This window comes from Idiotropiscis lumnitzeri, chromosome 12 (genome assembly GCF_059441095.1).
Source record: "Idiotropiscis lumnitzeri isolate Australia: NSW breed Sydney's pygmy pipehorse chromosome 12, RoL_Ilum_1.0, whole genome shotgun sequence".
NCBI lineage: Eukaryota > Metazoa > Chordata > Actinopteri > Syngnathiformes > Syngnathidae > Idiotropiscis > Idiotropiscis lumnitzeri.
Genome location: NC_142402.1, coordinates 13,973,174 through 14,000,341, shown reverse-complemented (window position 1 = coordinate 14,000,341; position 27,168 = coordinate 13,973,174). Strand labels below are relative to the sequence as shown.

At 41.2% G+C, this 27,168-nt stretch overlaps 1 protein-coding gene and 1 long non-coding RNA gene across 2 annotated transcripts in view; one reads left to right on the top strand and one right to left on the bottom strand.

Annotated features, from left to right (window-relative positions):
- LOC148326059 (uncharacterized) overlaps positions 1–13,970 on the top strand; it is a 33,689-nt gene extending 19,719 nt beyond the window's left edge. Inside the window, exon 3 of the long non-coding RNA XR_015846166.1 lies at positions 13,842–13,970. This is a non-coding gene — a long non-coding RNA (uncharacterized LOC148326059). The remainder of the gene's footprint in view (positions 1–13,841) is intronic.
- A 2,101-nt stretch (positions 13,971–16,071) lies between these two features.
- plk3 (polo-like kinase 3 (Drosophila)) lies at positions 16,072–25,996 on the bottom strand. Its single transcript, XM_088311254.1, has 15 exons — positions 25,669–25,996; positions 24,441–24,548; positions 24,248–24,364; positions 23,930–24,059; positions 23,661–23,748; positions 22,445–22,540; positions 21,207–21,405; positions 20,663–20,789; positions 20,369–20,484; positions 19,825–19,945; positions 19,655–19,738; positions 19,217–19,379; positions 19,009–19,138; positions 18,820–18,930; positions 16,072–17,760 (listed from the first exon to the last, which is right to left on the bottom strand). Exons 1-15 carry the CDS (start codon positions 25,885–25,887, stop codon positions 17,566–17,568), a joined length of 2,004 nt encoding a protein of 667 aa, XP_088167380.1. The 5' UTR covers positions 25,888–25,996; the 3' UTR covers positions 16,072–17,565.
- Between the last annotated feature and the right edge of the window lie 1,172 nt (positions 25,997–27,168).

Sequence of the window (27,168 nt, the reverse complement as noted above, 5' to 3'; positions counted from 1 at the left end):
ATATAACAATCAACACAAGCATATATTCTTTATCCTCCATGACCGAGCGACTGTTACTGCAGTTTACTCAGTCACTTAACAGTAGTTGTGAAAGTCTTCTTCTTTTGTGTCGTCATGACTTCCCTCGGTGGTCAAGTCACCAATGTTTAATTTTTTACATTCTATTTAATGATGTTATTACTAAAGGTTTTATAAATGCCGGAATTATAAAGTAAAAGTAAGTAAAATAATTATTTTCCGTAGTTTAAAAAAAATAATCACATAAAAGCATTTTGTTAGGTTTTGGCGGCGGCGGGAACGGATTTGTGTCATTTTCATGGATTAATGGCATTCTAGCTAAAGCATTGCATTTTCTGATTGTTGCATTTTTTCTTGCATTTGCTGAAATTCTCACATTATTCTTGGAGGCTACTGTCTTTTCCCCCCTGATAATTTTACTTTTCAGTGTGGCTTTCCTTTGTTTTGTCTTCATGATAATGAATGGTGTAATGTGACTGTTAAAATAGACGGCGAAAGTACTGCTCTTGGTACAAAAGCACCAAATATCTGTGGTAACAGCTGGCTTGGTCGTGCATCAACGCATTCTTGTGCCTCCCCGCCCGCCCGTCCTTCCGCCCTTTATCTTGTCTTCTTAAAGCAGGCATGCTAAGGACAGGACAGGTGTGGGCCTCGCTCCTCCCTACTCGGACAGCCGCGGCTGCGGTTTCAATAATGTCATTCTGTGGGGCTGAATAGGAACCAGTAGGGGCCCCACTCTTGCGCCTCCGCTTGACAGACGAGCAGCCGCGTCTTTGTGCCGAGCCGAGGGGCCCCGAGTCATTTAGCAGAGAAGGTGGAGGATGGGTTTGTCGGGGTGCTGGAGGATATATGGGGGCCTTGTAATCACCAAAGTCAAGTGTCAAGTCAGGACCTGCTGATTTGCTGCATTTCTGTCTTCTATATGTAGTCCGTTCTAAATAATACTGCCTGCGATATCTCCGTACTTTGGATTATCACATGTGTCAGTGGTTGCATGTCAGTGGGGGGTGATTTTTGGTTTGATCCCTCCTGCTGAGCACCATACAAGGCTTTGTGCACTTTTCCAAAGCTGCTCCAGCCTTACAGCCTGCCCCCCCCCCCCCCCCCCCCATTATAAACAGACCTCTAAACGGATTTCTAAACCCTTACTGCTAGGGCTCATATGAATATCAATGCACGGCTCGTGCAACGTCTGCTCTCACTTAGACATGCCCCACAATGCAAATCTGCAGGCACCTCCTCTTACGTTTTTGTGGCCCTGTATATTCAGTAAACAGAGTCTTCAGTTGAGTTGTTAATTGTAATCCTGGCAACTAGGTGATATGTTGACATCTCGCTTGTATTTGTAGTCAGAGAACTTATTAAAATCTTGCCCGAAGTTTGGCAAAGATGAATGTTATTAATTAGTGAAACAGTTTGGCTTCCACATGAACACAATTCTCTTTGTAGAGGGAAAGCAATTTAATTTAAAGTGGTTCAATCGGAAAATCACGCGTAGCTGCTTCTAGCCGAAGGTTTCAAACTGTTGAATGCCACTTGCAGTTAATTTTTACTGTCAAACTGAACATAAAAAAGAGAATTACACATTGTGTTCCGCTGGCTTAATGCGAACACATAATGGGAAAAGCAATCAATATTTTGAAGACGAGGTGTAGCAACACTTGTAGACAGACAGTATAACAATACTGTGGCTTACTGAGTCACTTACAGTCGTTCTGAAAGTCTTCTTCGTTTGTGCCTGCATGACTATTTTTGTGCTTCCCGGTGGCCAAATCATGCACACCAGAAGCTGCCACAAGGAATTAATCATAATATATAAGCAACATTTTATAGAGTTCCATTTACCTTTTTAAAAATAAAATAGATGGAATTTCTATTCATTTCAATGGGCAAGATGATTTGAGATGAGTGCTTTGAGTTACAAGCGTGGCTGCGGAATAATTTAAACATCCCTCTTAGGGCAGCAATGTACAGGAAAAGGATACCCCCCTATTTATATACAGTACACTAACATCGTTTAATGTGAGAAATGATCAGGACACGAGCACAGTTACTGACTCCTGCCCGCGGCAAGATTTTCTCCTCGTGAAATATTTAAATTCTTGCTAGTTTGCGAGCGCTCGGGGACGTTCAGAGAGTGGAGAGTGAAGTCCATTTATACTTGAATAACATTCAGTCTTCTTCCTTCTGTTCCCACAGTACTGTGCGTATCCTCCCCTAAAAATACAATCGGACTTGTAGGACTTGAATTTGTATAAAACAAATCGAATTAACTTTAGTGTCCATAGTGTAAATAATGTAAAAATTTTTTTTTTTTACCATTTTACAAATGTCTCTTCTCAATTTTGTTAGACTCGCATTGTCATAAAGCCATGCAGCAAATGCAAATTTAAATGTTAGTTTTGTTTCATGCTGTGTCCCGCTCTTTGAAATATTTGCGTGAGACTATCCTTCCATCCATTTGCTCGAGTGCTTGTCCTCATCCGGTACGTTTCCCAAAATTCCCCAAAAATGCATATTAGGTCAAATGATGACTCTTATTGTCAATATGTGTGATTGTGGGTGTGATTGTAACGCTTCTCTTGTTTTTCTTTATTTTTTTTAGCTGGGTTCTTGGGGTAACATGGAGGAAAATTATGATTAAATTACACTGTATCTGCCTCACCGGGCATTTTCCTGTTCGAAAAATGGCTAGTCCAGCCTATGATACACTGAGGACCAGTCCAGGGTATTGGTTAGGCTTCATAGAAAATGGATGGATAGCCTTGGCAGAGATTTGCCCTCAAAGTCCCATTCAAGTATCATACACAATCTAATACTGTGGAGTTTTGAATGGGTGACGCAGCACTTGATGTCTCTAATCAGAACTAGGATGATGGATCACGAACGTGTGGCGTAACCTTGTTTAGCCGGCGGGTCCGGTCTGAGTTGTGATGTCACCGCCCCCTCCTCTCTCTCCTTTAGCGTTTTGTCTCCACATCTGCTTGGTATTCTGCACTCGAAGGCCCGTCTTCCCACTTTGAGTCAGATTTAGAAGCACGGCATGGAGGGTCAACGTGAGGGAGGCCGGAACCAAAAGCAGGACAGGTGAAATAAGAAGTAAGTGAGGAAGATAGTGAAGAACGACAGGGACCCTTGGGAGATGCCTGGCTGTCTCCAAGCGCTGCTGCTGGGAAGGAAAGCCATTATATCATCCCCCCCCACCCCCCCTTTTCCTCGCACCACTCCCTCCATTTCTACCACTCGTCTTCTTCCTATTCGCTGCAGAGGCTACTACTATCATACTGTCCTAATCCATCATTCTTACATTCCTCATTGCTCATGTGCTTCTCAACAAGCGTACAAACTGGCTTTAGGCTCTTCAGATGAAAACTTCAATTTTCGTTGAGATCTTATTAACATCGGTCAGGAGACGACAACTTTCTCTGAAGGCAGTAAAATAATGCACGAACCTGCACTTTGTATTCCCTGTGCTGCATTCAGACAGTGTGTGGTCATTTGTAAGTACACCATTTATTTCAGAGTGAAGAGTGCAAAAACTGTTTGGGCCTTCATGATTCATTCATCCTCATTTTCATCCGCATTGATCTGCTGTGACTGCGGGGTGCATGACGTTCTTCTTCTTGAGTGTATATCGATTACATGTCTGCTAATCCGACAGAGCATCGATCCAAGCGGGTTGTTTGGATGTATTGACGCACATTTGAGAGAGATTTCATTTTTAGGGGTGCTGGGCGGGGTGGGGTGTGGAAGATGATGATGAATGCAAAGATGACAGACATTCAGGAATAGAAAATGGGTTTGGTTCGCCTAAAATTGTTGTGCCATGCCAAATTGTTATTGTCGTGCAATGCGTGTGGTTACCTCACACAGTACAGTCGAGTGCCACATATTCACATACCAGAATGTGAATGGCGCAATTTACAAGCACATTAATAAAGCATACATTACATCAACATCTGTCCACCAATGAGTGCTATCGTCTTTATTTATTATTTAGATTTGTAATGTGGAATGCCTAGACCAGATTTTTAGTGCTACGATTCTTCCTATGCGTCACTCCCACCGTATTCGTTTCAGACAAGACAGATCATTTTCTACGTCCATCCTTTGACGAGACAACTGCAGCTTGTGTCACAGCTGGAGATCCTCTCAGGCGTTCATAGCCAGCTGAGGAAATGACTCCATTTTTGTAAAGAACCGAGCCAGAAAAAAAAAGTATTTTTTTTGTACTGTACATCATTAGACCTGCATGAGGTCCTTGAGCCATGACTCATCAGAGATGTCAATACAAAAATCCTACCTGCATGGGTGCAGTCTACTGGGAAAATAAATATTTTTTTTTGTTAATACATACTGTGGTTGAAACGATATGCAAATTCCATAGTATGATTTTAGTTGCTGAATTGATCACCACTATCTGTATAATCACAACCTGAAAAACGCGCTTAACTTCACAACTATGTATAATGAATGGTAAGCGTTTTGATGGTTTATTTTTATTTGGGTTAATTTTTATTTCGTTTTGACATTCATTTTTACATTTCATTCATTCATTCATTATCTGAACCGCTTCCCCTCACAAGGGTCGCAGGGGTTTCTGGAGCCTATCCCAGCTATCTTCAGCCAATCGCTGGTCACACAGAGACGAACCATGTGACTTTAAATCCAGAGTCTGCGTGATAAAGGTGGATGTTTTCGGAGTTAGTTCATGGAAAACGCATCAGATCAAGTGTCAGAGAAGATTGAGGAGACAAGTACAGTAGCTGAGTACTGGAAAAAAACATCACCGCTCTTTTGTATTAAACACAAAATGGGTCAATCGCAAATGGACAACCACGTATTGTGCACGGCAGGATCTCACCGTTGCCCGTATTAAATCACTCGAAATTACGTGAAGGAGCAACATGCGCGCTTGACTCACATCACCGTGCGATTAGAATTGCCATGGTAACATATCCTGTCACGTGCTAACCGATCATGTTTGCGTGTAAGTGGGCGGAAGGGGACCGTCATGTCACACACTTGAAATCAATTTTCAAAGTCATTTGGTGCTGTAACGTGGGAGAAAACGTGACTGCTACTCAAACTTTCGCAAAAACACCCCAAAGTGAGGTTGAAAGATTAATAAAAGACTCACAAAGTAAGTGGTGTTTTAACTTGGGTGCCACTGCATCTGCATGTTAGTAGAATTGATGTTGTGTATTACGGTATGATTTGATGAAATATTACAGATTTGAAAGATGTTTGGACACATGCACGCAATCTTTAGAAGGAGTCATTATGCGGCAGTCATAAAACTTTCAATCACTGTCCTGCAAGATGACAAAAATGACTTACTACATTACATTAGTCAGTTTGTGTGCTCAGCCCAACTCACCTTGCATGATCCGGCACTACGCTTTGCACTATATTTATGCATCTTGGATTCCCCGTCGCTCTGTCTGCATTCTTAATGTGCCTCTCCCCTCCATTTCTGATATGGTTGTTAAGTTAGTTCATGAATAACGTAGGCTTTACATAATAGCAACCTCGTAAAAAAATGGAAAGATTTTGAACGCCTGCAGTGGGTACTCTGCTGTAAAATACCAAATGCCTCCTATCCGTTCATATCCAACCATACGCTGGCTTCTTCCCATTTTGGTGTATGACTGAATTAACAACTCCAGTTTATTCTCTCGCAATTCCCACTTCGGATGAACACGAGCCATGTGAAGGAACAAAGATGTTGCGGTGCTCCTGAGAAGCGCTTATCTACGCTTCCTTCCATTTACACATCTGATAAATTTAAGTCAACACGCATGTTCACTGCATTGCCTGGAGGCGCACACAATAACACAGTTGTTACCGGCTCACGTTGCATAAATGATGACAAATGTGTGTGATTTTTCCGCACGTGACGTTCGGGTGGGTCCAGCCGGGGTCAAAAGCGACATCAAAGTGGATGTTTAACCACAGAGCTACTTGGAAAAAGATTATTTCATAACAATCGTTTGTCAACGTACAACACATGGTGGTCATTCTTTACGTTTATAAGGGCCATATTTCATTCGTTGATTCGAAACGGACACACAAAGCTTTACTATAAGCCAACTTGACCAAGTGATTTATCAACAAATAATGATAAAAATGAAAATATTTTGCCATTAAAAGAAATAATATTAAAAGAAGTGTACTGTATATAATTGATATAACAGTAATAATGGTATTTTTCAAATAGCTACAGATTAAAAAAATAAAAAACACACTCTGACATACGACACAACAGCAGATTATCTGCTCCCATGACTTGGAGGCTAGGCTGGATCAAAATCTGCCATTTTCAAGCGACAACTGGACTACACTGTGGACTCTATTTTCGTGATTGAGGTTTCTCATGTGTGGCCAAACTCTACGCAGAGGGAGGTCTGTGCCGTTGTGGGAGTGGGCCCAACCTACTTCAATAACGGCCAATAAAGTGGCTCCTTTCATTCCGTTTATATGCAAAATGCTAGGCTCGCACTAAAGTCTTGACATGGGGGATGGTTTCAGTGCCCCTTCGCCCATAGTTCCGCCCAGTGGGATAATTTTTAAAAATATGATGGGATAGGCTCCAGCACACCGTGACCCTTGTGAGGATGAGCGGCTTGGTTAATGGATGAATGGATGATGCAATGATTCAGATGGGTTGTACGAAGCTTCTAGCTGACCTAAAGCTAAAAAAAAAAAAATACAAAAAATACAAAAGACTAACATGCTAGACATCATTTTATACGTAAGTTAAAACAAAAAAAAAGAAACACAGAACACACTGCTAACAAACCCTCGACAGGTGTGGCTGAATATTTACGACATGACAGGGGAAACAAACAAGTTCAATGCCAAACGCTTGAATTGTGTGGAATTTGTGCAGCTTGTCAAAGTGGGAGTGTTGACTTCTCTGAGGGGAAACAAATGAAGGCATATTTGAGCGGTCGCCACCGACTGATACCAACAACTCCCTTTGCCTGAACTTTGTCCGAACTCAAGGTTGCTATATAATTCTTTTGAAGGAAGAAAAGTGCTATCTCCATGGTTTTACCGCGGCAACTGTTCAGCCCTTACTCCTCTTTTTTCTTCACCAAAGGGGTAACCATGACACTCACAGTGCTGTCTCAACAGCCACCTTATGTAATCAATTGTGTTGGTGTGCGTTCAACATTTCTATTCCAGCAACAAATACGTACCGTATTTGTGATAGAAAGCTCATCGACACAGACTTTGAAGCTCACTCATTTATGTAAACTGTAAAGAAGGAATAGCTTGCATGTTTTGAATTTCTGAGCAAAAGGCGAAGAACCTGCATAGGAAAATTTAGTTTTTTTTTTTTTAATCTTCATAAGAAAAAAAATGCTTGACATATTTTAGTGTTTAACTTTTCCATTTATTCCATTTAAAAAAATAAATAAATAAATAAAAATAAATCCACCAAATTCACATTTTGCAGCCAACTATTGAGTCATTGCACATTAAACTTTATGTGTATCCTATCTTTTACCCTTTGCCGCCAAAACAAAGTCACGCGACGTTATAATCGCTTTGGACAGTGCAATATAGGAATGCAAAACAACGCCCTAAAATGATCCAAGACTCATCCCGAATTATCAAAGCATGTATAATCTGTGAGGCGTCATAAAAATGTAAGCAGACATTCACGTGAGTGGTTTGTTTCTCAACGATGCCGAAGATAAGTATAACTTGTTCAGTTATTGCCTTGAGATGGAAGTCTTGATGTTGCTGACTTTCTTTAATCCCCGAAAACAGTTGTCCCCAAACTTTTTTCCGCCGTGGAACGGTTCATACAAGTTAACTTTTGCCGACCGACTGTTGGGGAGGCGGGGGTAGCTGGCACTTGTTGCTAATGCTAACAGCTAGCTGCTAGCCAGGAGTAGCCATTAACGCTGGAGATTTGTGTCGTGCCATACAGTAACGGGGTAATTAACTAGCGGTTAGTTAGCGTCCTAAATTACCGACTGATTATTATTTCGCGATGGTATTGAAAACACTTGGACTACATAGGATGCAGGGTTTCCTGTATGTAACTCTCAATTGTTAATTAAAAATAATCTTAGGTCAAACTGTTGGCTATAACGCCGCACCAACAGGGCAAGCTAACGTTAGCAATGTGTGTTGTTTTTGCCAAAACACACGCCCGCACGTTTGAATTGCGCCGACTTATCTGAAGCAGATTATGAATGCACACACACGTTTGTTTTTGTGATAAAGGCGGCATCTGCGTATAGTTTATTGACACCCATAAAAAGATTATATGAAAATCAGTGGAATGTGAATAACTCAAGAAATAATACAGGCCTTCTCGTCCTCACTTGATATGACACCTGACTACCATAAAACAGAAATCTTTTCTCTTTGCGTCTGATTACATTGTAGGGAAACATTTTATTAAATACAAAGGTTACAAAAGTTATAAATAGATAACACGTGATTTGTGTCTTGTGTGTCTCCACCCAGTTTTTTACTGATATCCACCACATGAAATCTCACATGGCGCATCCTTTAATTGTGGCCAAACACACCCAAAATGTTACTTTTCTTTTCTTTCAATATGGCATCAAGCAGTATCCGGAATATCTGTTTCTACACGATACAATGTAAATCCACTGAAACATTCATTCTCTCTCTCTCTCTTTCTCTCCCCCACTTATCGTCAAAAAGGTCACAAGTATAAAAATATGCGTAACATTAATAAATATGAGGGTTCATGTTGACATGGCCTCAGTCTACAACTGGGAATGTTGCAGAATGAGCTCCGTCGCATTTGTGGCTTGACAGACATTTGTTCCTAATTAGATTAAACTAACAACTTGAAGGTGCTTTCCACTGATGCATGACGTCTCGGTTAAGCCTTGTTGTGCATCATGTGGCCTCCAACAAAAGGGTAAATAGTCAAACCAAAACGAAATTTGTATTTCTTTGAAATCAAAAGGATTTTTACCAGATTTGGATGTTATTCAAGGTTTTTTTTCATGAAACCCGATTCATCATTCACACATGGGTGAACTTCAAATAATTACTGCGGTAAGAAAAAAAGAAAAGTGAAAGGCACGAGTTTGGGATGGCTGAGTGGTCTAAGGCGCTGCGTTCAGGACCCAGTCTCCCCAGGAGGCCTCGGTTCGAATCTCGAATTTCCCCATTGTGGGACTAATAAAGGGAATATTATTATTATTATTATTATTATTATTATTATTTGACTGTTATGCTCCCCTCATTTACAATGAACCAGTTTTCGGTTACGTGCGCGTGTGTTTCTGCGACATGTTGTTGTTCCATCTGAGTGTGACACAGTTTTTGGACACTTGGTCCACACGATAAGATACGATATAGATACGATCACGCAAGCTCCTTTTATTGTATTATACCATGTGTGTGCGTGTGTGCGCGTGTGTGTATGCGAGCGCGTGTGTGGGAATTCCCCTGTTATCAGTTGCTCTGGAATCTGTCCCAGGCTCTCAGTGTCTGTTTTGGTTTGGAAGAGGAAAGAGGAAATGCAGTCTAAACACACCAAACAGTGTCTAATGGTTCCTTTTATTTTCCTTAGACGGTTTGTCTCTTCAGATTTAAATCAGTACTTATCATAATTCTGCTGCCATTCAACATAATACAGTGGTGCCTTGAGATAAGAGTATATCAGTAATTATTTTTGCAACCAGGTTCGTAACTCCAAGCACTTGTTGGCAACACAAAAAAAACAACACAAATGTGTTTTTTAATGGAATAAAAGAAACCTATAATGTTGTACTTTATAAAAACATAAAAAACATATATATACAGTTGACCTCCCTTGTTCACAATAAAAAAACAAATTCTCCCACCCGCCAAGCATGCAAATCCAGAAATTCCTGAAACATTATGTACCTTACTTTTCAAACGCATTCATTCCCCTGTGACTGTAGCACATGATTATGTTTGCAGCCGGTAGTTTTTGACACGGTGGATGAAAGTTGCATGGTGGCAGAAAGTTTGGGATGACGGCGCTTCAGCGGGTGTCATATGAGCGGAGGAGTGGTCCACTCTCAATGAGCTCATTCAGAGGAAATCACACAATCATGTGAGTGTTGCTTGGTCACACTGATCATGATGATGAATTCATGACTGAGGGATATAAACTTACACTCTGCGAGCAATACAACAGTTACAGTTAGGGGCAGATATATTTGGATGTTGTTGGGCAGGGTAGCGATCGCTCATCTGATGGGATTTCCCCCTTTATGCATTAAAATGAGTATTATGCATTCATATTTTAATGATCCATTTACTAAGATTAACAGCCAATTTTCAGTGTCTCAACGATTTCTTGAAATATTTTTCGAACATACAGTGATGCCTTAAATTTTTTTATTTTTTTTGCTTTGAGTTGCAAGCAAAATATTTGAGCTATAATGACTGCATGGTGGCAGTGAGCTCGTGCCACTTCACAACAAGCGGGAGGTTGGCAGATAGTGATCAGTTCTTCACAAAAGAGGCTCCGAGCGGTTTATTGCCACTCACAGTTAAAGTTTAAAGGCAAACATAAAACAAAAGAGTTACACATCGTGTTTTCAAAAGAACCGCCTGACTTTGCCGCCATCTTATTCCTAACACAAAATGGGAAATGCCATAGATGAGGTAACAGATAGCATTGCTATTTGAACACAGAAGGTGGAGCCACACATGTAGACAGACAATATAACGATACTCACAGGCATATAATCCTTTGCGAAAAATAATTGCAGCCCACTGAGTCAGTTAAAAACACTTCTTTGTGAGTGTTTCACTGTTTATATTATGATGCACCAAATGAGTACCACAATGTCCATCAAATCAAAGCAAAAAATGCAGCAAAAACTTTTGAATTCTTAACATTCAGCTCAATTACAGAATTCCAGTGTGTTTTTAGAAAGTACAATATTAAAGTTTGCTGGCTTCTGGGGGAGGCTGGAATGGATTAATAGAATTTCCATTCATTTCAAAAGAAATATGTGAGTGTTTTGACTTAAGCGTGTGGTCACAGGGCAAAATAAAATAAAATCTCAAGGCGCAATGTTATTTGAACATTTTTTAAAACCTCACCTACAAATGACCTGGCCCCTCTCTCCATTCCAAAAATCTAATAAAAGATTTGCCCTACTCGACTACAAGACATTTTAAGAACATGGATTCCTTCTAAATTCAAACTCAAACAGCAGTTTCAGTCAACAATTTGCTTCATTTATACTGTTCATGCTTTTTTTGTAGGCACTTTAAGCAATGATACATTTGAACTCCCCCCTAAATCTGAAGATCTTCAGCCGGGTTACATCACGTTAATCCGAGGCTTCCCCCGCATGGCTGTCTTTTGGCCATCTGCTTTTCAAGCTGTGCATTATTTTGTCTTGTCAGCAGAGTCCTCCCAGTCGCGGAGACATTAATGGATTAACAGGCTTGCACTCAAGGTGCTCCGGAATACAGTCAAGGGTGTGGACATGATGCAAATACATACATGGGAAAAAAGTTCACAAGCCTTGCAAAAAGCTGATCATAATCATTTGTATTTGACTTGTATCTGAAATCATCTTTACCCATTAAAATCAATGGAAACGCCATTAATCCGTTCCCGTGACCCGCAGAAAACAACTTGCATCGTTTTTACTACAAAAAAATAGCACTTGACAATATTGTACTTGTTAATTTTGAAAATTAATAATAAAAAATAAATAAACAAATTAATCATAATTATTCAATATGCATTGTGATGCTTCTTCTGACATGGCCACCGGGGGGCCAGCATAATATGTACAGACAACAGAGGATAAAGAATATAGCACTGTATTTTTGCATGTGCCGTCTGTACCGCTTGTGTTCAAATAAAAGTTGTTTGAATACTGACAGCAAGTGCTCATAACTAAACTCACAAGTCAAGACATTGGCATTAAAAGTAAACCCACAAATCAGCATTTTGTCCTCACATTATGTCTATCGGTCGTCCAAAACTATTCTGAAAAACTGTTTAGGGAATCTTATGACTCATGAAACAGTTCCATAGCAACGCAAAAAGTTTTTTATGTTGCTGAATTTGGTAGATTGTTGTTGTGTGGGCACTGCAACTTCCTCTGCAGCTGGAACAAAAAACAAGCAATTTATCTCTGTGTCTCGTGTGTCTCGTGTGTGCGCATGTGGGTGTGTGTGTGTACGTGTCACAGGATGTGCGATAATCTTCGATGATCTTTCAACAAAGTCACTGAAGCCCCCTCGCCCCATGAGTGAGAGACCCTATAAATAGTTGTGTTTCCACGTGCAAACACTTTCATTGTGCGGTTCACCCACATACTCGCAAATCAACTGCAGGACGTCAGCACACTCGTCTGTGTTTGAAATCAAAAAGATGGCCTAAAAGCCATCTGGGTTCATTGTCCCAAGCAGAATGTAGCACATTTCAAAAAATTGAAAGGGAATGGAAGTACATAGTAATCCAAAAAACACTTCTAAAAGATGAACTGAAAATGTATTGTAGTGATAATTTAAATACAACTGAAATGCACAATGTTAAGTAAATCTTGCTAAGCAGTAGGCACCCTTTATTCAGGATTAAACTAGAAACTACGGAAAGCTTGGTGACAACAGTGGTCTTTTGAAGAGTAAAAATATATGCTTTGGAAGATGTGTCTAAATGTGGATATTAAAAAAACAGACATTGTCTTTCATGCCTCGTTGGCACCATGACAAACACTACAAAACTGAAGAATACACATTCAGAATGTAAATGGCAGAACCGATTGTCATCTCTAAATATATTCAGAGTGTTAAAAACTGGCGTTTGGACAAGACAAGAAGAGTGCACGCCAAATAGTTGGATAGTTAAAAAAAAATAAAAAATAAAACTTTGGACTGAAAAAAAACCCAAAATTAAATTAAATTAAATTAAATTAAATTAAATTAAATTAAATTAAATTAAATTAAATTAAATTAAATTAAATTAAATTAAATTAAATTAAATTAAATTAAATTAAATTAAATTAAATTAAATTAAATTAAATTAAAATTGGACTAAAAAATTGCTCGTCACGTCATGTGAAAACAACCATTCACGCCTAAGGACAATTTAGAGTCTTTATTCCACCTACAGCATTCCCCCCATTTTGTGTGTTTTCTTTTTTTCAAGAGATCGACTCATTGATTTGACTCATTTCCTAGGGCTGATCAATTGATCAAATTTGCAATGTAGTAGATCATGCCCCTTTATTTTGTTCCTTTGCTTGCTTCAATTACTTACTTAATTTTTGGTCCATTTTATGTTTGCAATTGTTGTTTTTTTGTTTTTTTTTGTTCAAATACTGCATATTTACAAAATTGTATTTTAATAACTTTTAAATATATTTAAAACATGTGGTGGGGGTAAAATGGTGATGATGAGAGCATATCCCCCCTAAACGGGGGTTCACTATATAGGAAAATAACTCTTTTTGGACACATGCGCACACACAGACACACAGACAGAGTGGTGGGAAGGGAAAGAGAGCTGATGAAACGGACAGCAATGAGTCAAATAGGTCTGTTTCCTGAGAGGAAACCATCAAAAGAAACCGGCCGCACACACTCATGCACGCCTCGGCTTGTGGCCTGGGCTGGAATTTGCAGGAAGCGAGAGCATGATGACAGCGGCCTTTCATACACACACACTCAAGGAGTTGAGTCTGGGAAGAAGAGGGAAAGCTCTTGAGGAAACACAAGTTACTAATTAGCTAAAATTGTCCCTCCGCACTTAGATGTCTGCCTGAATTCTTCCCCCTCCGCCGTCATCGTCGTCTTCTTTGTGTCACTGCTTCCAGATGTTTGACTTCCTGGCCTGCTCACTATTTGCTTCAGGCTGTTTCCAGTCCAGTACTGGCATCTCAGTGCGAGAAGTGACGGGGGATCATTACAACGAATGCAAGATGAAGCCAAAAATAGAAGATAGGAAAATTTAATTAAAACAATTAAAACATGTCAATTGCTCAATTGAGGTTGTTAATTATTTCGCTCGTCACGTTCCAGGCCCCAAAAGTACCCATGCAAGTAAGCGCATACTATGGATAAAGCTAGCAGTCTTTGGCATGGTCGGTTCAATCCACCTTTGCTAACAAGTTACCATCAGTATCGCTAACAAGCTTACATAACCAAGCTAACAAGGCTAGCTTCTATGCGTTAGCTATTTGTTTTAGCATTACATCGGGTTCCTTCATTGTCATTCAGATTGCTTTTCGTCACTTCACTGTCTTTCTTTTATTCATGCTGTTACTTTACATACTTCACTTCCAGTTACCTCTCTTGAAATTATATCTACAACGGAATCCAGTTTTGCTCCCGCTGCCTTTTTAAAATTATGCTAGCGTATATTTTAGCAGGCAGGCATGCTATCATAAGCTAAGCTAACGTATGGTTTTACCATACCTACGTCCAATATGCTTCTCCTTTAAACAAAACAACAGGAAAAAAAACCCATTTCTCATCAAATCTCTACTGTTAAAGTTAAGATAAAGACTTTGGCAACACATTTTGGCAGCATAGGCGTGTGTGACATGATTCTTTGTTCTACTAATGGGACACAGAAGAAGTTTGGTAAAAGGAAACACACATTTCCTTGAGGGCGGCGGCGTGACGCGCGTAAGCGTCGTGTGATGCGCTCGTTGCAGGAGAGTGACATCAGCACGGAGCTGCGGCCAACACACACACACACACACACGCACACACAGAGGACACTGTGGGGTCAGAGAAGGAAGGCAGTTCCTTCCTCTGATTACCCCCACATGCCACCCACTCTGTTGTGTCCTGATTGCTTTCTTGGATTGGACTTGAATGCTTCCAACAGGCTTCTGCTGTTCCTGGTTTGTTTCCACTCAATATGAACGTCACACGTGAACTCACATCAACCTTTCCCGAAACAACTGTTTTACGTTATTATCTTCGAGGGGGCTGTGAGGATGCAGGCGACACAAGTACCTTGTCTTCTTACAAAGTGTTTAAATGGAGCCTCACTTTGTCTTTGTTTCCATAAAGCATGTATGTCATCTCCATTCTACTTGCTTTTTCTTCACTTAGGTTTTGCTTGATTCCACTGCACTTCACATCACTCTGCTACTTTACTCTGTTACTTTATATGAGGTTACTTCACTTGACACCATTTTGCTTTATTTAACTTCATTTTATTCGATGGCAAGTATGACTTTACGATGGATTACTTTGCTACATTGAATATATTTACTCCGCCTATGGCTTTACATTGCTTGAATTAATTAGCTAGTGCTAATTATGTTGCCGATGGTATTGCCCAGTCACCGCAACCTTACTTGCTTTGTTACTTTTAAGGCCATAAATTTGTTCTATTGTTTTATCCTGTTATTTGACACAGCAACTAGCGCTCATTTGGAATGTCCTTTTTAAACACTTTCAATACCTCACAACGTAAAGGAGAGACAAGATGTGTCATGTTCCAGTTACATGACATTAAATATAACCCAACGTGAGCTTTCATACCCTTGAACTGTGTTCTAGAATGAATACATAAAGAGTAGAAAATAATTTTAGTTATCACATGATGACAAAATGGCTTTGTTACACTGTGGAATTATTTAGCAACTTTCACAGTGAACATGCAGTGTTAAAAAAAGAGTTACAGTGCATGGGCGAAAAAATAAATGTGACTGTTATGTACACAGTAATGTGAACGTGTCATTTGGCAGCGTTTGGAGATGTTAAATCAGCACATTGCCGCTGCATGCACAAAGCAAGTTGAAGAGCGTGTTGCCCCACTTTAATGCCTACCCTTGATTTAGAGTGACAAGAAGGTGATCTTTTTAAAACGCATAAGTTTTGCTACGAATTTTATCTATTTTATTAAAGTCTGTTGAGCAACTGCACTTAGTTGAAAGTGAAGCTTTAACTACTAAAATGGGTTTTACATAGTTATATTTTAGTTTATCAAAAAATAAGGCACAAGGCAATCAAGAGCAATATTGTACTGGGATATTCACACCATAAAAGACTTTATGCCAACTAAACATTACTATTGAATATCTGACATTTTCTTTTCAATAAACTTTATTTTAATCCCATGTCCCCCCCATACAATGCATACAAAAAGTGTGAGTGGAATTAAACATTTGCTTGTGTCAAGACCATACATATACACAATAAATTAAAAAAAAGAAACCCGAATAAATAAAAAATAAATTAACAGGACGTTGTGTGCCAGTCAAAATAAAGACTTTTCTGAATTGGCAAAGTTGCTTTCACAACGTTTCTGAAAACACGACACTTTGCATCCCAGGTCACAGCTTTGAGGATACAACTCTTGGGTTGAGAAAGCCAATGTAAACCTATGAGGGTCACAGTACGACGAGTACAACGTTTTCTTCTTGCTGGAGATTATACATTGATGAGAGCGGGTTCATTTTAAAAGCTTATACCAGGTAGTGACAGTGTAGCGCCGTTGGACGTGCTTTTGAACTGGAGTGCAAAAGCACACACAAACTATGACAAAGCCGTCAGCTTGACATTCACAAAAGAGGCTTGTTATTGCACTATACAGAAATCCCTCAGAAAAGGCACTTTTCACCCCCTCCCTCCCTCGTCTCCTCCTTTCGTTTCCCGCACCGGCCATCTGTTTGACTGGAACACGTGGGCACATACGCATCCACCTACGTGTCAATTTAAAACTCTTTCTAAAAAAAATTGACTAAAGAAAACAGGCCTTTTTGGTATCCAGTCAAATAAAATCAAATAAAACCAGTGAGTAAAAAACACACAAACAAACATGAGTTTGGAGGGGAAAAAAACCAAACTGTGCATTATGGTGTCACTCCAATAGTCCCTCAAGTACTTTGTGCACCATGTCAGTGAACGCTCCAAACAAAACGAGTGACAATGAGGCAGAAGAAGCAAAGGCTCACGCCAGACCTCACCGTCCAAATATGGCCAGGAATGTCAAGTGTGTGTGTGAGGTAAACCAAGATCGTAGTGTGATCTGTTGCTGGCTCATATCTTTTTTGTAAAAAACAAAAAAAGAGAACAAAAAACTAAATGAGCGCACCAGTGTCCACAGGTCAGAAAGCGGCAGAGAGGATAGACAAAGAAAAAGAAGAGGGCCCACCACCATGTGTTCAACTAATACAAGTTGCAATTTTAAGTGTTTAGTTACCATGGAGATACCACATCTGGCACTAACTTCATCTATAAGGAGGTGGAAAGCAGAAGGCTCCATTGGCACCATGCAACCAAGAAGGAGATTCGGTGGTTGAGATATACTTTTTTTTTTTTTGGCATCCATCATGGAGTGTCCAATCATTAGACATCGCCAAACAAACTTTGGACAGGCACAAACCCTGGAGGCCAGCGCGTCATCTGATCATATCAGCAGAAATATCACATCAGCTGCCTCGGCACCAGTCCACATAGGCCGAGAGGCCCGTTACGGCACTGCAAAACTGTCAACCAATCAAGCGGGAGCCGGTCATTCAGCCTCTAAAGTCACAGTAGGTCAGTCTGTTTTTTTTTTTTTTTTCCCGTCGTATCTTCTCAGGCATCGGCGTGGTGCTGCAGGAGATGGAGCACGTATCTGAGGCGGTGTCGCAGCTCCGCCGTGCAGCCAATCTCGCTCAGCATGCTGAGGAGGTACGTGTAGGAAACGCGCTCACGGGTGATGTAGGTCAGCAGGTACGAGTCCGAAGACTTGGACAGGATGATCTTAGTGTGGTCTGTGTAGAAGTTCACCTGCAGTGAAGGAGGAGGGGGTTGAAGTAAGCAGTCGAGAATTTATCCAAAGATGATAAACTGATTCCATAAAAATCAACTCTGCATTGGTTGACCAATGATTTGAAGTGAAATGCATTCCGTGGGAAAATACTTTTAGGGGGGAGAAAAAAAAAAAAAAAAAAGTGCCTTCACACCAAGTCTAAGGCTATGAAATTAGACTTCCAACACTACAAGGACTAGACATGATTGAGAACCTCTTAGGTTCATTTGCAAAAAAGAGCGTAGGCTGGACGGCTATCCTCGTCATCAGATAACACTGCGTTTAACTAATTGGAGTGTTACTGTGTCACAACGGTATGATGTCACTATATTTACGTCGCTGATGCAACCGTCATCCTGCTGTAGAACGGCAAGTCTGATTAAGGTGAACACAACAGTACATTATTAACTGTACCACTGTTATCTGAGTGCAACTTTGTGCAAACAAGTTCATAAATCGTTCATGCCGTCATGGAAGTTTGACTTTTTAACAGCATGCAAGCAAATGGCGTGTGTGAAAATACAGGTGAAACGCGCCAGTGGTGACTTAACAAGTGACATGCATTTGCAAGCTGTCACAGGAAAGTGAGCAACTCTCGGTCACCACAAGTCTCCAATAACACCACAAAAAGTCACTAGATTTAAAAGTTGCTAAATTTAGCCACAGTCACCAAGTTGGCAACAGAGTAGCTGCTCGCTTCATACTGGTCATCGCCGCAAAAGCCGTACGCTGCATTTGCATGAGACCTTTCCGAAAAATGGAATGATTCCAACAAGACGATGTTGAGCATTTTGACAGAAGAACGTCAGAGTCATTAAAAACACCCAGGCACTCAAACTGTAATAAAAAAAAAAAAAAAAAAAAAAAAAAAAAAAAAAAAAAAAAAAAAATCAAGCCTACTGTATTGCTTTTCAAATAGGATATCAAATAATATGCCTGACACAAAAAGTCAGTCGAACCCATTGATTTTTGTCAGCCACATAATCTACTTTTTCAGTTGGCATGTTGGTCAAGAGAAGTGCCGATCTTCGACTAACCTGCAGCGTTCCGTTGTTGAAGAGCATGACGAGTGCGTGATCCGTCTTCACCCACTGCAGCAGCAGAGGCGGAGGACCAGGAACTTGTTCATGACAGTGAATATCACCACCCTGCAAGCCGACAAAATGGACCAAACGTCATTCATCTCATCTTCAGTAAATATAAACTTTATTCTCCTTATAACCTACCTCCATGAGATTTTGTTCCATGTAGTTGGCCATGAGCTCCACAATTTGTTTCTGGCTCCGAAGCTGCTCCGGTAGCGAGCTGGCAGGGAAGCTAAAGTGCTTGTTGTTGGTCAAGCAGTAATGGACCGTCCTGGTGGAGCACAACAACAAACCATCAATTTGTATTTCGCAGCCATTAAGAGATGTTGTTGAGGTTTTCCCCACTCACTTGCGTTGGTCACAGAGGCTGAGGTGTGTCCCCTCGTTGAAGAGCACGCCGATGCTTTGGTCTGACAGCTGGTAGCCAAAACCGTATTTGTTGGAATAGTCCACCCATTTGGTGACCCACAGGAACGACTGGGGCCTGGACAGGCACGGTGGGTTTCTTGAGGCTGCAGAAATGACAACCATGGTCAATAAAACACAAAAGGCAAGAATACAATAAAAAAAAAAAAAGGAAATTCCCCATCTTGAGTTGTACACGTAAAAGCTTTGAAGCATTAAAGTCCCTTAAATCCACATGAGTCAGCAGAAATTTAAGGTTTTAAAGAGCTTAGACTGGCAAATAATCAGACCGATTAAACTGGAACCACTCGGCTTGCATGTGATGCAACAACGAGTGAGACAGACCAAAGTAATGCGCTGAACATGTGCAACAATGCTCTACCTGCAGGCATGATGGCCAAGCAGCCGCTGAGAACCTTCATGGCCGATTCAGCCACAATGGAGGGAGTGATGACATCCTCACAAGCTGGAGAGTAAAAAAAATAAATAAAAATTATATAAAAGTTGTGCTATTGGAATGATTACAAAAGAAAGTATATAACATGATCCTACGTTCTGAGCTGCTGGCCATGGTGCCTTTGAAGGAGCGCGAGATGGACTTCCTGGATTCCTCCTCAGCTGGGGTCTGCTCCAAAGGCACCGAGCTGACCAGCTGACCGGTGGGCATGGGCACCTGTGGAAACACACCAAGCTCATTCATGTACTATAGGATGTTCGTACTAAAGTGTACATTTGGTACTGCTAATGCACTGTTGAAATCTATAAATCTAGTTTGCGGTAACTAAAATTTGATTCAGATTAATCATAATTCCAATTTCAGAAAACCTTACTTATTTCACCTCAATTGTCTCAATCGGCTAAAATAGAGAAGGAGAAAAAACAAAACAAAAAAAAAAAAAAAAAAAGAAGAATCCGATACCCTTAGCCATCTGAACATGCAGGCCCGTTCATGTGTTCAGTAAGTGTAATTTATTTGGATATACCCCTTGAGATGAGCCATTTTAGATGGGGTCCAACATAGACTAAGCATCACTTTAAAAAGGACATGGAAATAGACTGTCCAAAATAACAGAAGCAAGAGGATTAATAGGCACACCTCATTTGGGCCGACAGTTTTGTAGCTGATCTGGCGGTTGATGGAGCACTTGACGATGCCGGAAACCAGCTTTGAAATATCTTTGTCCTCCTTCTCCTCACAAGGCGCCTTCTCCGCTGCAACACGATGAGTCACATTCCACAAAATTAAATTTGCAAAACAAAGCATCACACTTGAGCACAGCCCTTTTTAAGCAACCGCTCCCAGGAGACGAAACCGGCCATGCAAGACGACAAGTGCCGAATAATTACCGGACCGGTATGCAAACGCCATTGACGCTTTGGTTGTGCTTACCTTTTGCTTTTTTCTTGCCGAAGAGGCTCTTGGCCACTTTGGTGAAGAATTTCTTGGCCGGGCTTGGGGGACGGAGCTCGGGCACCATTGCACAGCTGTTGGGGGGAAGTTTGTCGGGAGTGAAACCCTGCATGGGGACAACGGACGGATTAGTTACAACTACGCCGGGAGTTGAAAGTTCCCCTCCTGAACTCTGACTACTACCACACAAGAAGCATCACAACACACAGGGTATTCATAAAAATAGATTGAAAATGACAATTACGGGCGTCACTATTTAATATTTTTAGAATCTATTATTGCATTAATTAATCAGAAAAAAAAAATCTAATTTGCATTGAAGTGTATTACAAAACCATTTTGTCCATTACTGTTCATCATTGATTAATTTTGACACCTCTAATGACAATGTAAGAGTACTTGTCAATGTAATGATGTAATCACAACCTGTATATCCTACAGCACATGACATAACACCAAACGTAAATGATGGCTCCCTAAATTGCCCTGCAGGGAAAAATAGAGACAGCAGAATGTGAATTACTTTGGTGAAGAACTCATGGTTGAGAATTTGATCCAGGGTGAGTCTGTCGCTGGGGGTTTTCTGCAGGATGCTTGAGATGAGTTTCTGCGCAGCGGGCGAGAGCCCGGAGGGCAGGTTATACCGAACTTCTTTGATGCATTTGTACGTCTCTTTCAGGTCAAGCGTCTCAAAGGGGGGGTTGCCGCACATCAGTGTGTACCTGAACGGGAGAAAGCCGGGCAAACCGTGTCAAGACTCACAATAAACATGCTGACCGATTAAGCAGGTGGGTGTCAAAACTTGGACACATAAGATGCAAAGACCACTTTCATTGTGTTTGACTTAAAATGTATTAAACACACTAAGACAAATGTAAACAATTATATTGTTCTATTATAGTTATTTTAGGAAAAACTGTAAAATCCCAGCTTTTTCTTAAGGCATATAGATTAGGTATCCCTCTAGAAGAGATCTGCGCCAGCACTCAGCAGCAGCTGAATCAAATCTCCAGTCAGAACCAAAACTAAACTTCAAATCTGCAATAAGACGATTTCTAAAAGCGTTTTGTGGATCAGTGATATGACACGATCACACGCCTAAAACTTAAACACAGATTTGATGAAAAAAAAAAAAAAAAAATCAGTAGACAGTTACAAGCAACTAAACGGCGAGAAAATTAGCCCTTCTTCAGAGAGGATAAAGAACGCATGCCTGTGGGTATTTTGTATACATGTGTTGCTACCACTTGTGATTTAATTGCTTTCAATTTTAAAATGAATGCAAATAATGGAAAATAATTTAGCCAGCCCATGTATGGTTGATGTGGTTTAGTTAAACACGCAATCTGCAAGTCTTTGTTTATTTTCACAATAGACTTCAACTGGGAGTGTCAATAAGGAGCTGAAGCAATCACGCGGCCTCTTTTTTCCGAAGATTTGTTTACCATCGGCCCAAACCCTGCTTGTTGGAAAGATGCGCCCACCATAGCGCAGTACCATGCATGTTATCTTGACATGCCGCTGACCGCTATAAAATTGACACCTGGCCGTAAATGAACCCCGGATTGGAGTTTTGACACCGCTTGATTAGGCGCATTATGTCCGCATTTCACAATTGACTGAGGATGTTAGCCATTCGTGTTCCGGCTCGCTCAAGATGACGTCAGTGGAAGTCTTCCCACACTGAATGACTTCAAGGACACAAAGTCTGAAAGGCCGCCACAAACGTGCAAGGTCACACATGACTGCCAGTTTACTTACATGACACATCCAAGGGACCAAACATCTGACTCGGTGCCGTGGCCCTGCCTGTTGAGCACCTCAGGGGCCAAGTAGTTGGGAGTTCCACAGATGGTTCTGAGAGGGACACACAGGAGAGTCAATGAAAACGCCTTCAAAACATTCAAAGCATGCAATTGCCATCCTGACAGGGGCCAGACAAAACTATTTTGATGCTCTGGTATTCCACAGCGTCGCGTCAAACCTGCAATGAAACAGGCCTTTCAGCGCTACATTCAACTACCATTCGGAAACCGGTTTAGGTGGGTGATCGAGAAAGGTTGCATGATTGCGCATGTTACACAAGCGCAGAAAAATGCCAGATGTGCAAACGTACGGAACACCTTGGAACAGAAATGCAAGGTTAAGGCAATATAGAAATAGAATAGAAATCCCTTTATTGTCATTGTACTCAAGTGTGCAACGAGATTAGAGGGCTCCCCTCTCCAGTGCAATACAACAATAATACAGACAAATATATAAATTAGATAAATAAAGAAGACAGTGCAATGGAATTCAGTACTGAATAGGGCATATAGAAACACATCACAATGCTGTTTTGCGAGGTTAGGGTGGTCTCGTGTGTGTGTGAGAGTTCAGTAAGGAGATGGCTCTCGGAAAGAAACTGTTTCTCAGTCTAAGAAACTGTTTCTCAATATATGCCAGTGGACAGGATTTCTCTTGAATTCTGATCCACAACATCATGAAAGGGCATTTGAGTGTAGTTTGCAGTCACACGGCAGCTCAATTCCAATTTCTTTTGCCCAAATGCATCTGGATTGTTTGTTTTTTTTGGGCAGTGTGAAAAACACAATTCCAATTTTGCGATGCATCTGCATTATAAATGTTCATCCGCGTACATCATCACAAGCCCAAAATTTCTACCTCCTCCCGCCTTGCTACTCTGGCAATATGAGATAAAAAAAGGAGGCCCTACACACCGGACCAAATTTATTTCCCTGAACATTAGAAGTCACATTTATTTTTGTAATGTGAACAAGTACATAAAAAGATTGGGTTTAGCCAAAAAAAAAAAAAATCTGAACCAGGCATCACACCCTGCAGTAGCCCCAGTTGGATTTGTCTGAATTGTAGGTGATAGGGAGCGGAGTAATAAGTCTGTCCCAAAAAGAGACAATAGTCATGTCTTGTCTGTGATGTTGTGGTCCATTTTATGAGGCCATGCAAGCAAACATACTTTTTCCTCTGCTCAACAGTTTCCAGTTTAGCGGCGAGGCCAAAGTCTCCCAGTCGCAGTTCCATGTTTTCATTCACAAAGAAGTTGCCTGGTAAAGAGACAAAAGCAGTTTTTCCAAAGTCAGCATTCCGCAGCCCGGTCAAAGTCACAGCAGATGCTTTGGATGCCTTCATACACGTTTGCAACATTCCCACCATAACAGCACCCGTCCCACCCCCCACGCACGCACACCCAACCACATCGCCCTCCTGCTGCTCCTGCCGTCTTACCTAGTTTGAGATCTCTGTGCAGGATGCCTTTGCTGTGGAGGTACTTGAGGCCTGATATGATCTGCTTGAGGTAATATCGCACTTCAGGCTCTGTCAGTGTGTGTCTCGCCTTCCAAATGTGCGCCAGTGACTGTGGGGGGAGGGGGGAGTGAGTGAGTGGGAGTGAGAGAGAGAGAGAGAGCGAAAGAGTGAGCCAACCACTGTAACCTTCAGAAAGACGACAGCGGCCGTACATGACTGCCTTGGACTGACTATCAGATTGCATTTGTTGAGCGTGCCGACTTAAAATCACACCACTAATTCAGGACAACTCCTCACCTTGCGACTACAGAGCTCGAGAAATATGTAGATGTTATCCTGGTCCTCAAAATGGTGAGAGAACTTCACCACGTGCTTGTGCGACAGGGTTTTGTGCAACTCGATCTCATTGGTGATCTGCCATTAAAAAGGAGACGATGAGCCTACTCATTTGTGATGGGGGACACACAAATTGCGCCGCAGTCGTCAATACCTTCTCCCTCTGGTGCGGTTTGGACACTCTGCTCTGTGGAATCACCTTGACGGCGAACATTTTGTTGTTCGACAGGTCCGTCATCTCGTAGCATCGAGCGAAGCCACCCTTTGGGAGAAGAACGGAAGTGATTAGATTGGAATTAGATTAAATAACCTGCATAACTAACGTAGGGATGACAAATGACTCAAGACACCACTGCACTTTTTCTACTAAGGCAAAAATTAACTGTCCAAATGTTAAGGCAAAAAGGAAAAAAGTGACAGTGCATCTCTTGTCATAGCTACCTTTTGGAGCAAAAATCTTTCTGCTGCGATACTTTTTTTTTTTTAACAAGGCTATGAATCACAGCAGTTGAGAGCGATGTCAATTTGTCATTTCATCAAGAGGGAAGAATATTTAACAACACGACACAGCCTAAAATTCTTTAAAAAAATACCATGATGATTTAGGACTGAAATGGCGACCTCTTTGATACATTAAATATCATTTGAGCCAAGTCTCTGCCAAAATACCCCCTGGGAAGTAAAACAGAGTTCAAATAACATTCATAACTTGATTGCAGGGGTGGGGAAATTCACATACAAAGCTTCAACCTATCGCATTTCATAATATATACCAAATATTGATTGGTGCACCACATGAGACCATGAATGAGTTAAATGGCCACCCTCAGCTATGATTACCTACCCAGTCAACTGTGTCAAAAGACATTTTATGTTTTAAAAAGCTCATCGAAGAAGTTGTGATTTTTAGCCTCGGTCGTTGTGCATGAAGCACCTCTTGCATCATTTGCATGCTTTTGATGCACCCCGAAAAAAATAAAAAACGCTTGGACGGACGATGGCTGGCAGGGAGGCAGGCCGGGTTGCTGCATTCTCATTAAGCATGAAACTGACGTTGGTCGGTGGCTCTGCGGCATCTCACAGCGCAGACATGACTTGGCAGCTGTGCGCGCAACATGTTAATACAGCGACTTAATTGTCTTATTTCGAATAAAAAGAAGAAAAAAAAAATCACGCATCATCTTTGCGACGTGTTGTGTCGGGACGGAAGAAAATAAAAAAAGCTTCGACTCATTTGTCGTAAACATTGACACACCTTGTACTGATTACACACACACCTGCAACACAGCGTTAATTTTGCACACACAAGCAACATGCTAACGACACGCGCACACACAAGCAACACACACGTACACACACTTTGAAATCATATGTTCACGTACCTTTCCCAAAAGCTTCCCTTTACTGTACGACCGCCCTGTCCTGGCATCGGTCACCACCTGCGCCAGGTCAGGTTTGGCAGACTCCGATTTTGAGCGGCCGGTTTTGGCCCCCGGAGCGCCGGCTTGCTGGGCTCCTTCGGTGGCAGTCTTGTTGGTTAAATCCGCATTCATGGCGTGGCACGACAGACGCTGCGCCGCCGTGAAACAACCGACATCCATTTCAGGCGACGGCAAGCAAAGCACACACAAAAAAACAATCTTGTTATATTCCTATTTGGAGGAGACGGTGTCGTGTTCGGGAGAGCAACGACTGGCTCAGTCCACTGAATCCATCTAGCATGTCCGGGAAGAACGCCCCACAAAGTGTATATATAGGCGGTGGTGATGTCACAAAATAGTGGGCGTGGTTAGGTGGAGAAAGTCCAGACAGACGTACCAGTCAAAATGGGAGAAAATGTGAATGGAAAGAAAGAAACAACACATGAATATAATACTGCGTTGTTAGTTTTATGACTGTACCTTCCTGGTTTCCACAATGGGTTACCCTGTCAGTTTTTAGTGAATATTATTGAGATACAAGTTCAATCGTTCCATCACCACATTCCTCCTAACGAAAAGCAGTTGTACCTCATTGCGTCTTTTCCCAATGAAATAAAGGGACAGACACAATCTTGACTTAAACTGCTCGGCTCCTCTCAGTTCATCAGTATGGCACTCATATTAATTATTCTTTGCAGGGGATAAATAACATATGACTGTGTATGTGTGAGTGGGTGTGTGTGTGTGTGCTCTATTGTCGTTCTACATGGGTTGTTTAAACTTTTGTGCTGGCAGCTGCTAATTTTTACAAATACAGTACATACATTAAACATGAATTGTCTTTTACCACAATACTTGACCATATTTAAAATTCCATGCATACCATTGGTTGCAATAGAGAAGCTTGCTGTAAAAATTTGCTTCCCGGGTTCGTGACAGCAATGACGATGTCCTCCAACTGCTTCCCGTTGCCGTTTTATTTTAAATGCCGAAAAACTAGTGGCCAAAATTGCCACTCATGAAATCGAATGACAGAACCCCGCAAACAACAAGTGTGCAGTCGAGTCTGCACAGCTCAGTTATCACTCCCCATTTGATGGATGCCTATTTGTAATGGAGAAGCAACCGAGGCGAGTCCATGCAGCCTAAGTGGCATCAGTCAGCACTATTTACTCTGAAGGCCCTCAGCGGATTAAACTGACATTGCATCACATAAAACATGAATTGCACAAAAAAATAAAAATCATACATTTACCGGAAGCTGTGCTGTCGGGATAAATGCTACCAAATGAAGAGAAAAGGTTGTTGGTAATAACTTGATATATTTACCAGAAGAAAAGAATGAAGTTGTAAAAGATCTTACTGGCCTGACATTACACCACTGATATTTTCGCATGAAGTCATATTTTAGCCTTGAGCGGGAGTTGCTTGTTACATTGTTGTACACTGACCTATTCTAGA

Bases quoted from the DNA above. Each gene is read 5' to 3' on its own strand.
- plk3 (XM_088311254.1), bottom strand. From the start codon at position 25,887: ATGGATGTCGGTTGTTTCACGGCGGCGCAGCGTCTGTCGTGCCACGCC. The intron at 22,541-23,660 runs GTATGTTTGCTT...TGTCCCTCTCAG, and splicing joins ACTGTTGAGCAGAGGAAAAA to AACCATCTGTGGAACTCCCA. The intron at 19,380-19,654 runs GTAGAGCATTGT...TCATTTCTGCAG, and splicing joins CTTGGCCATCATGCCTGCAG to CCTCAAGAAACCCACCGTGC.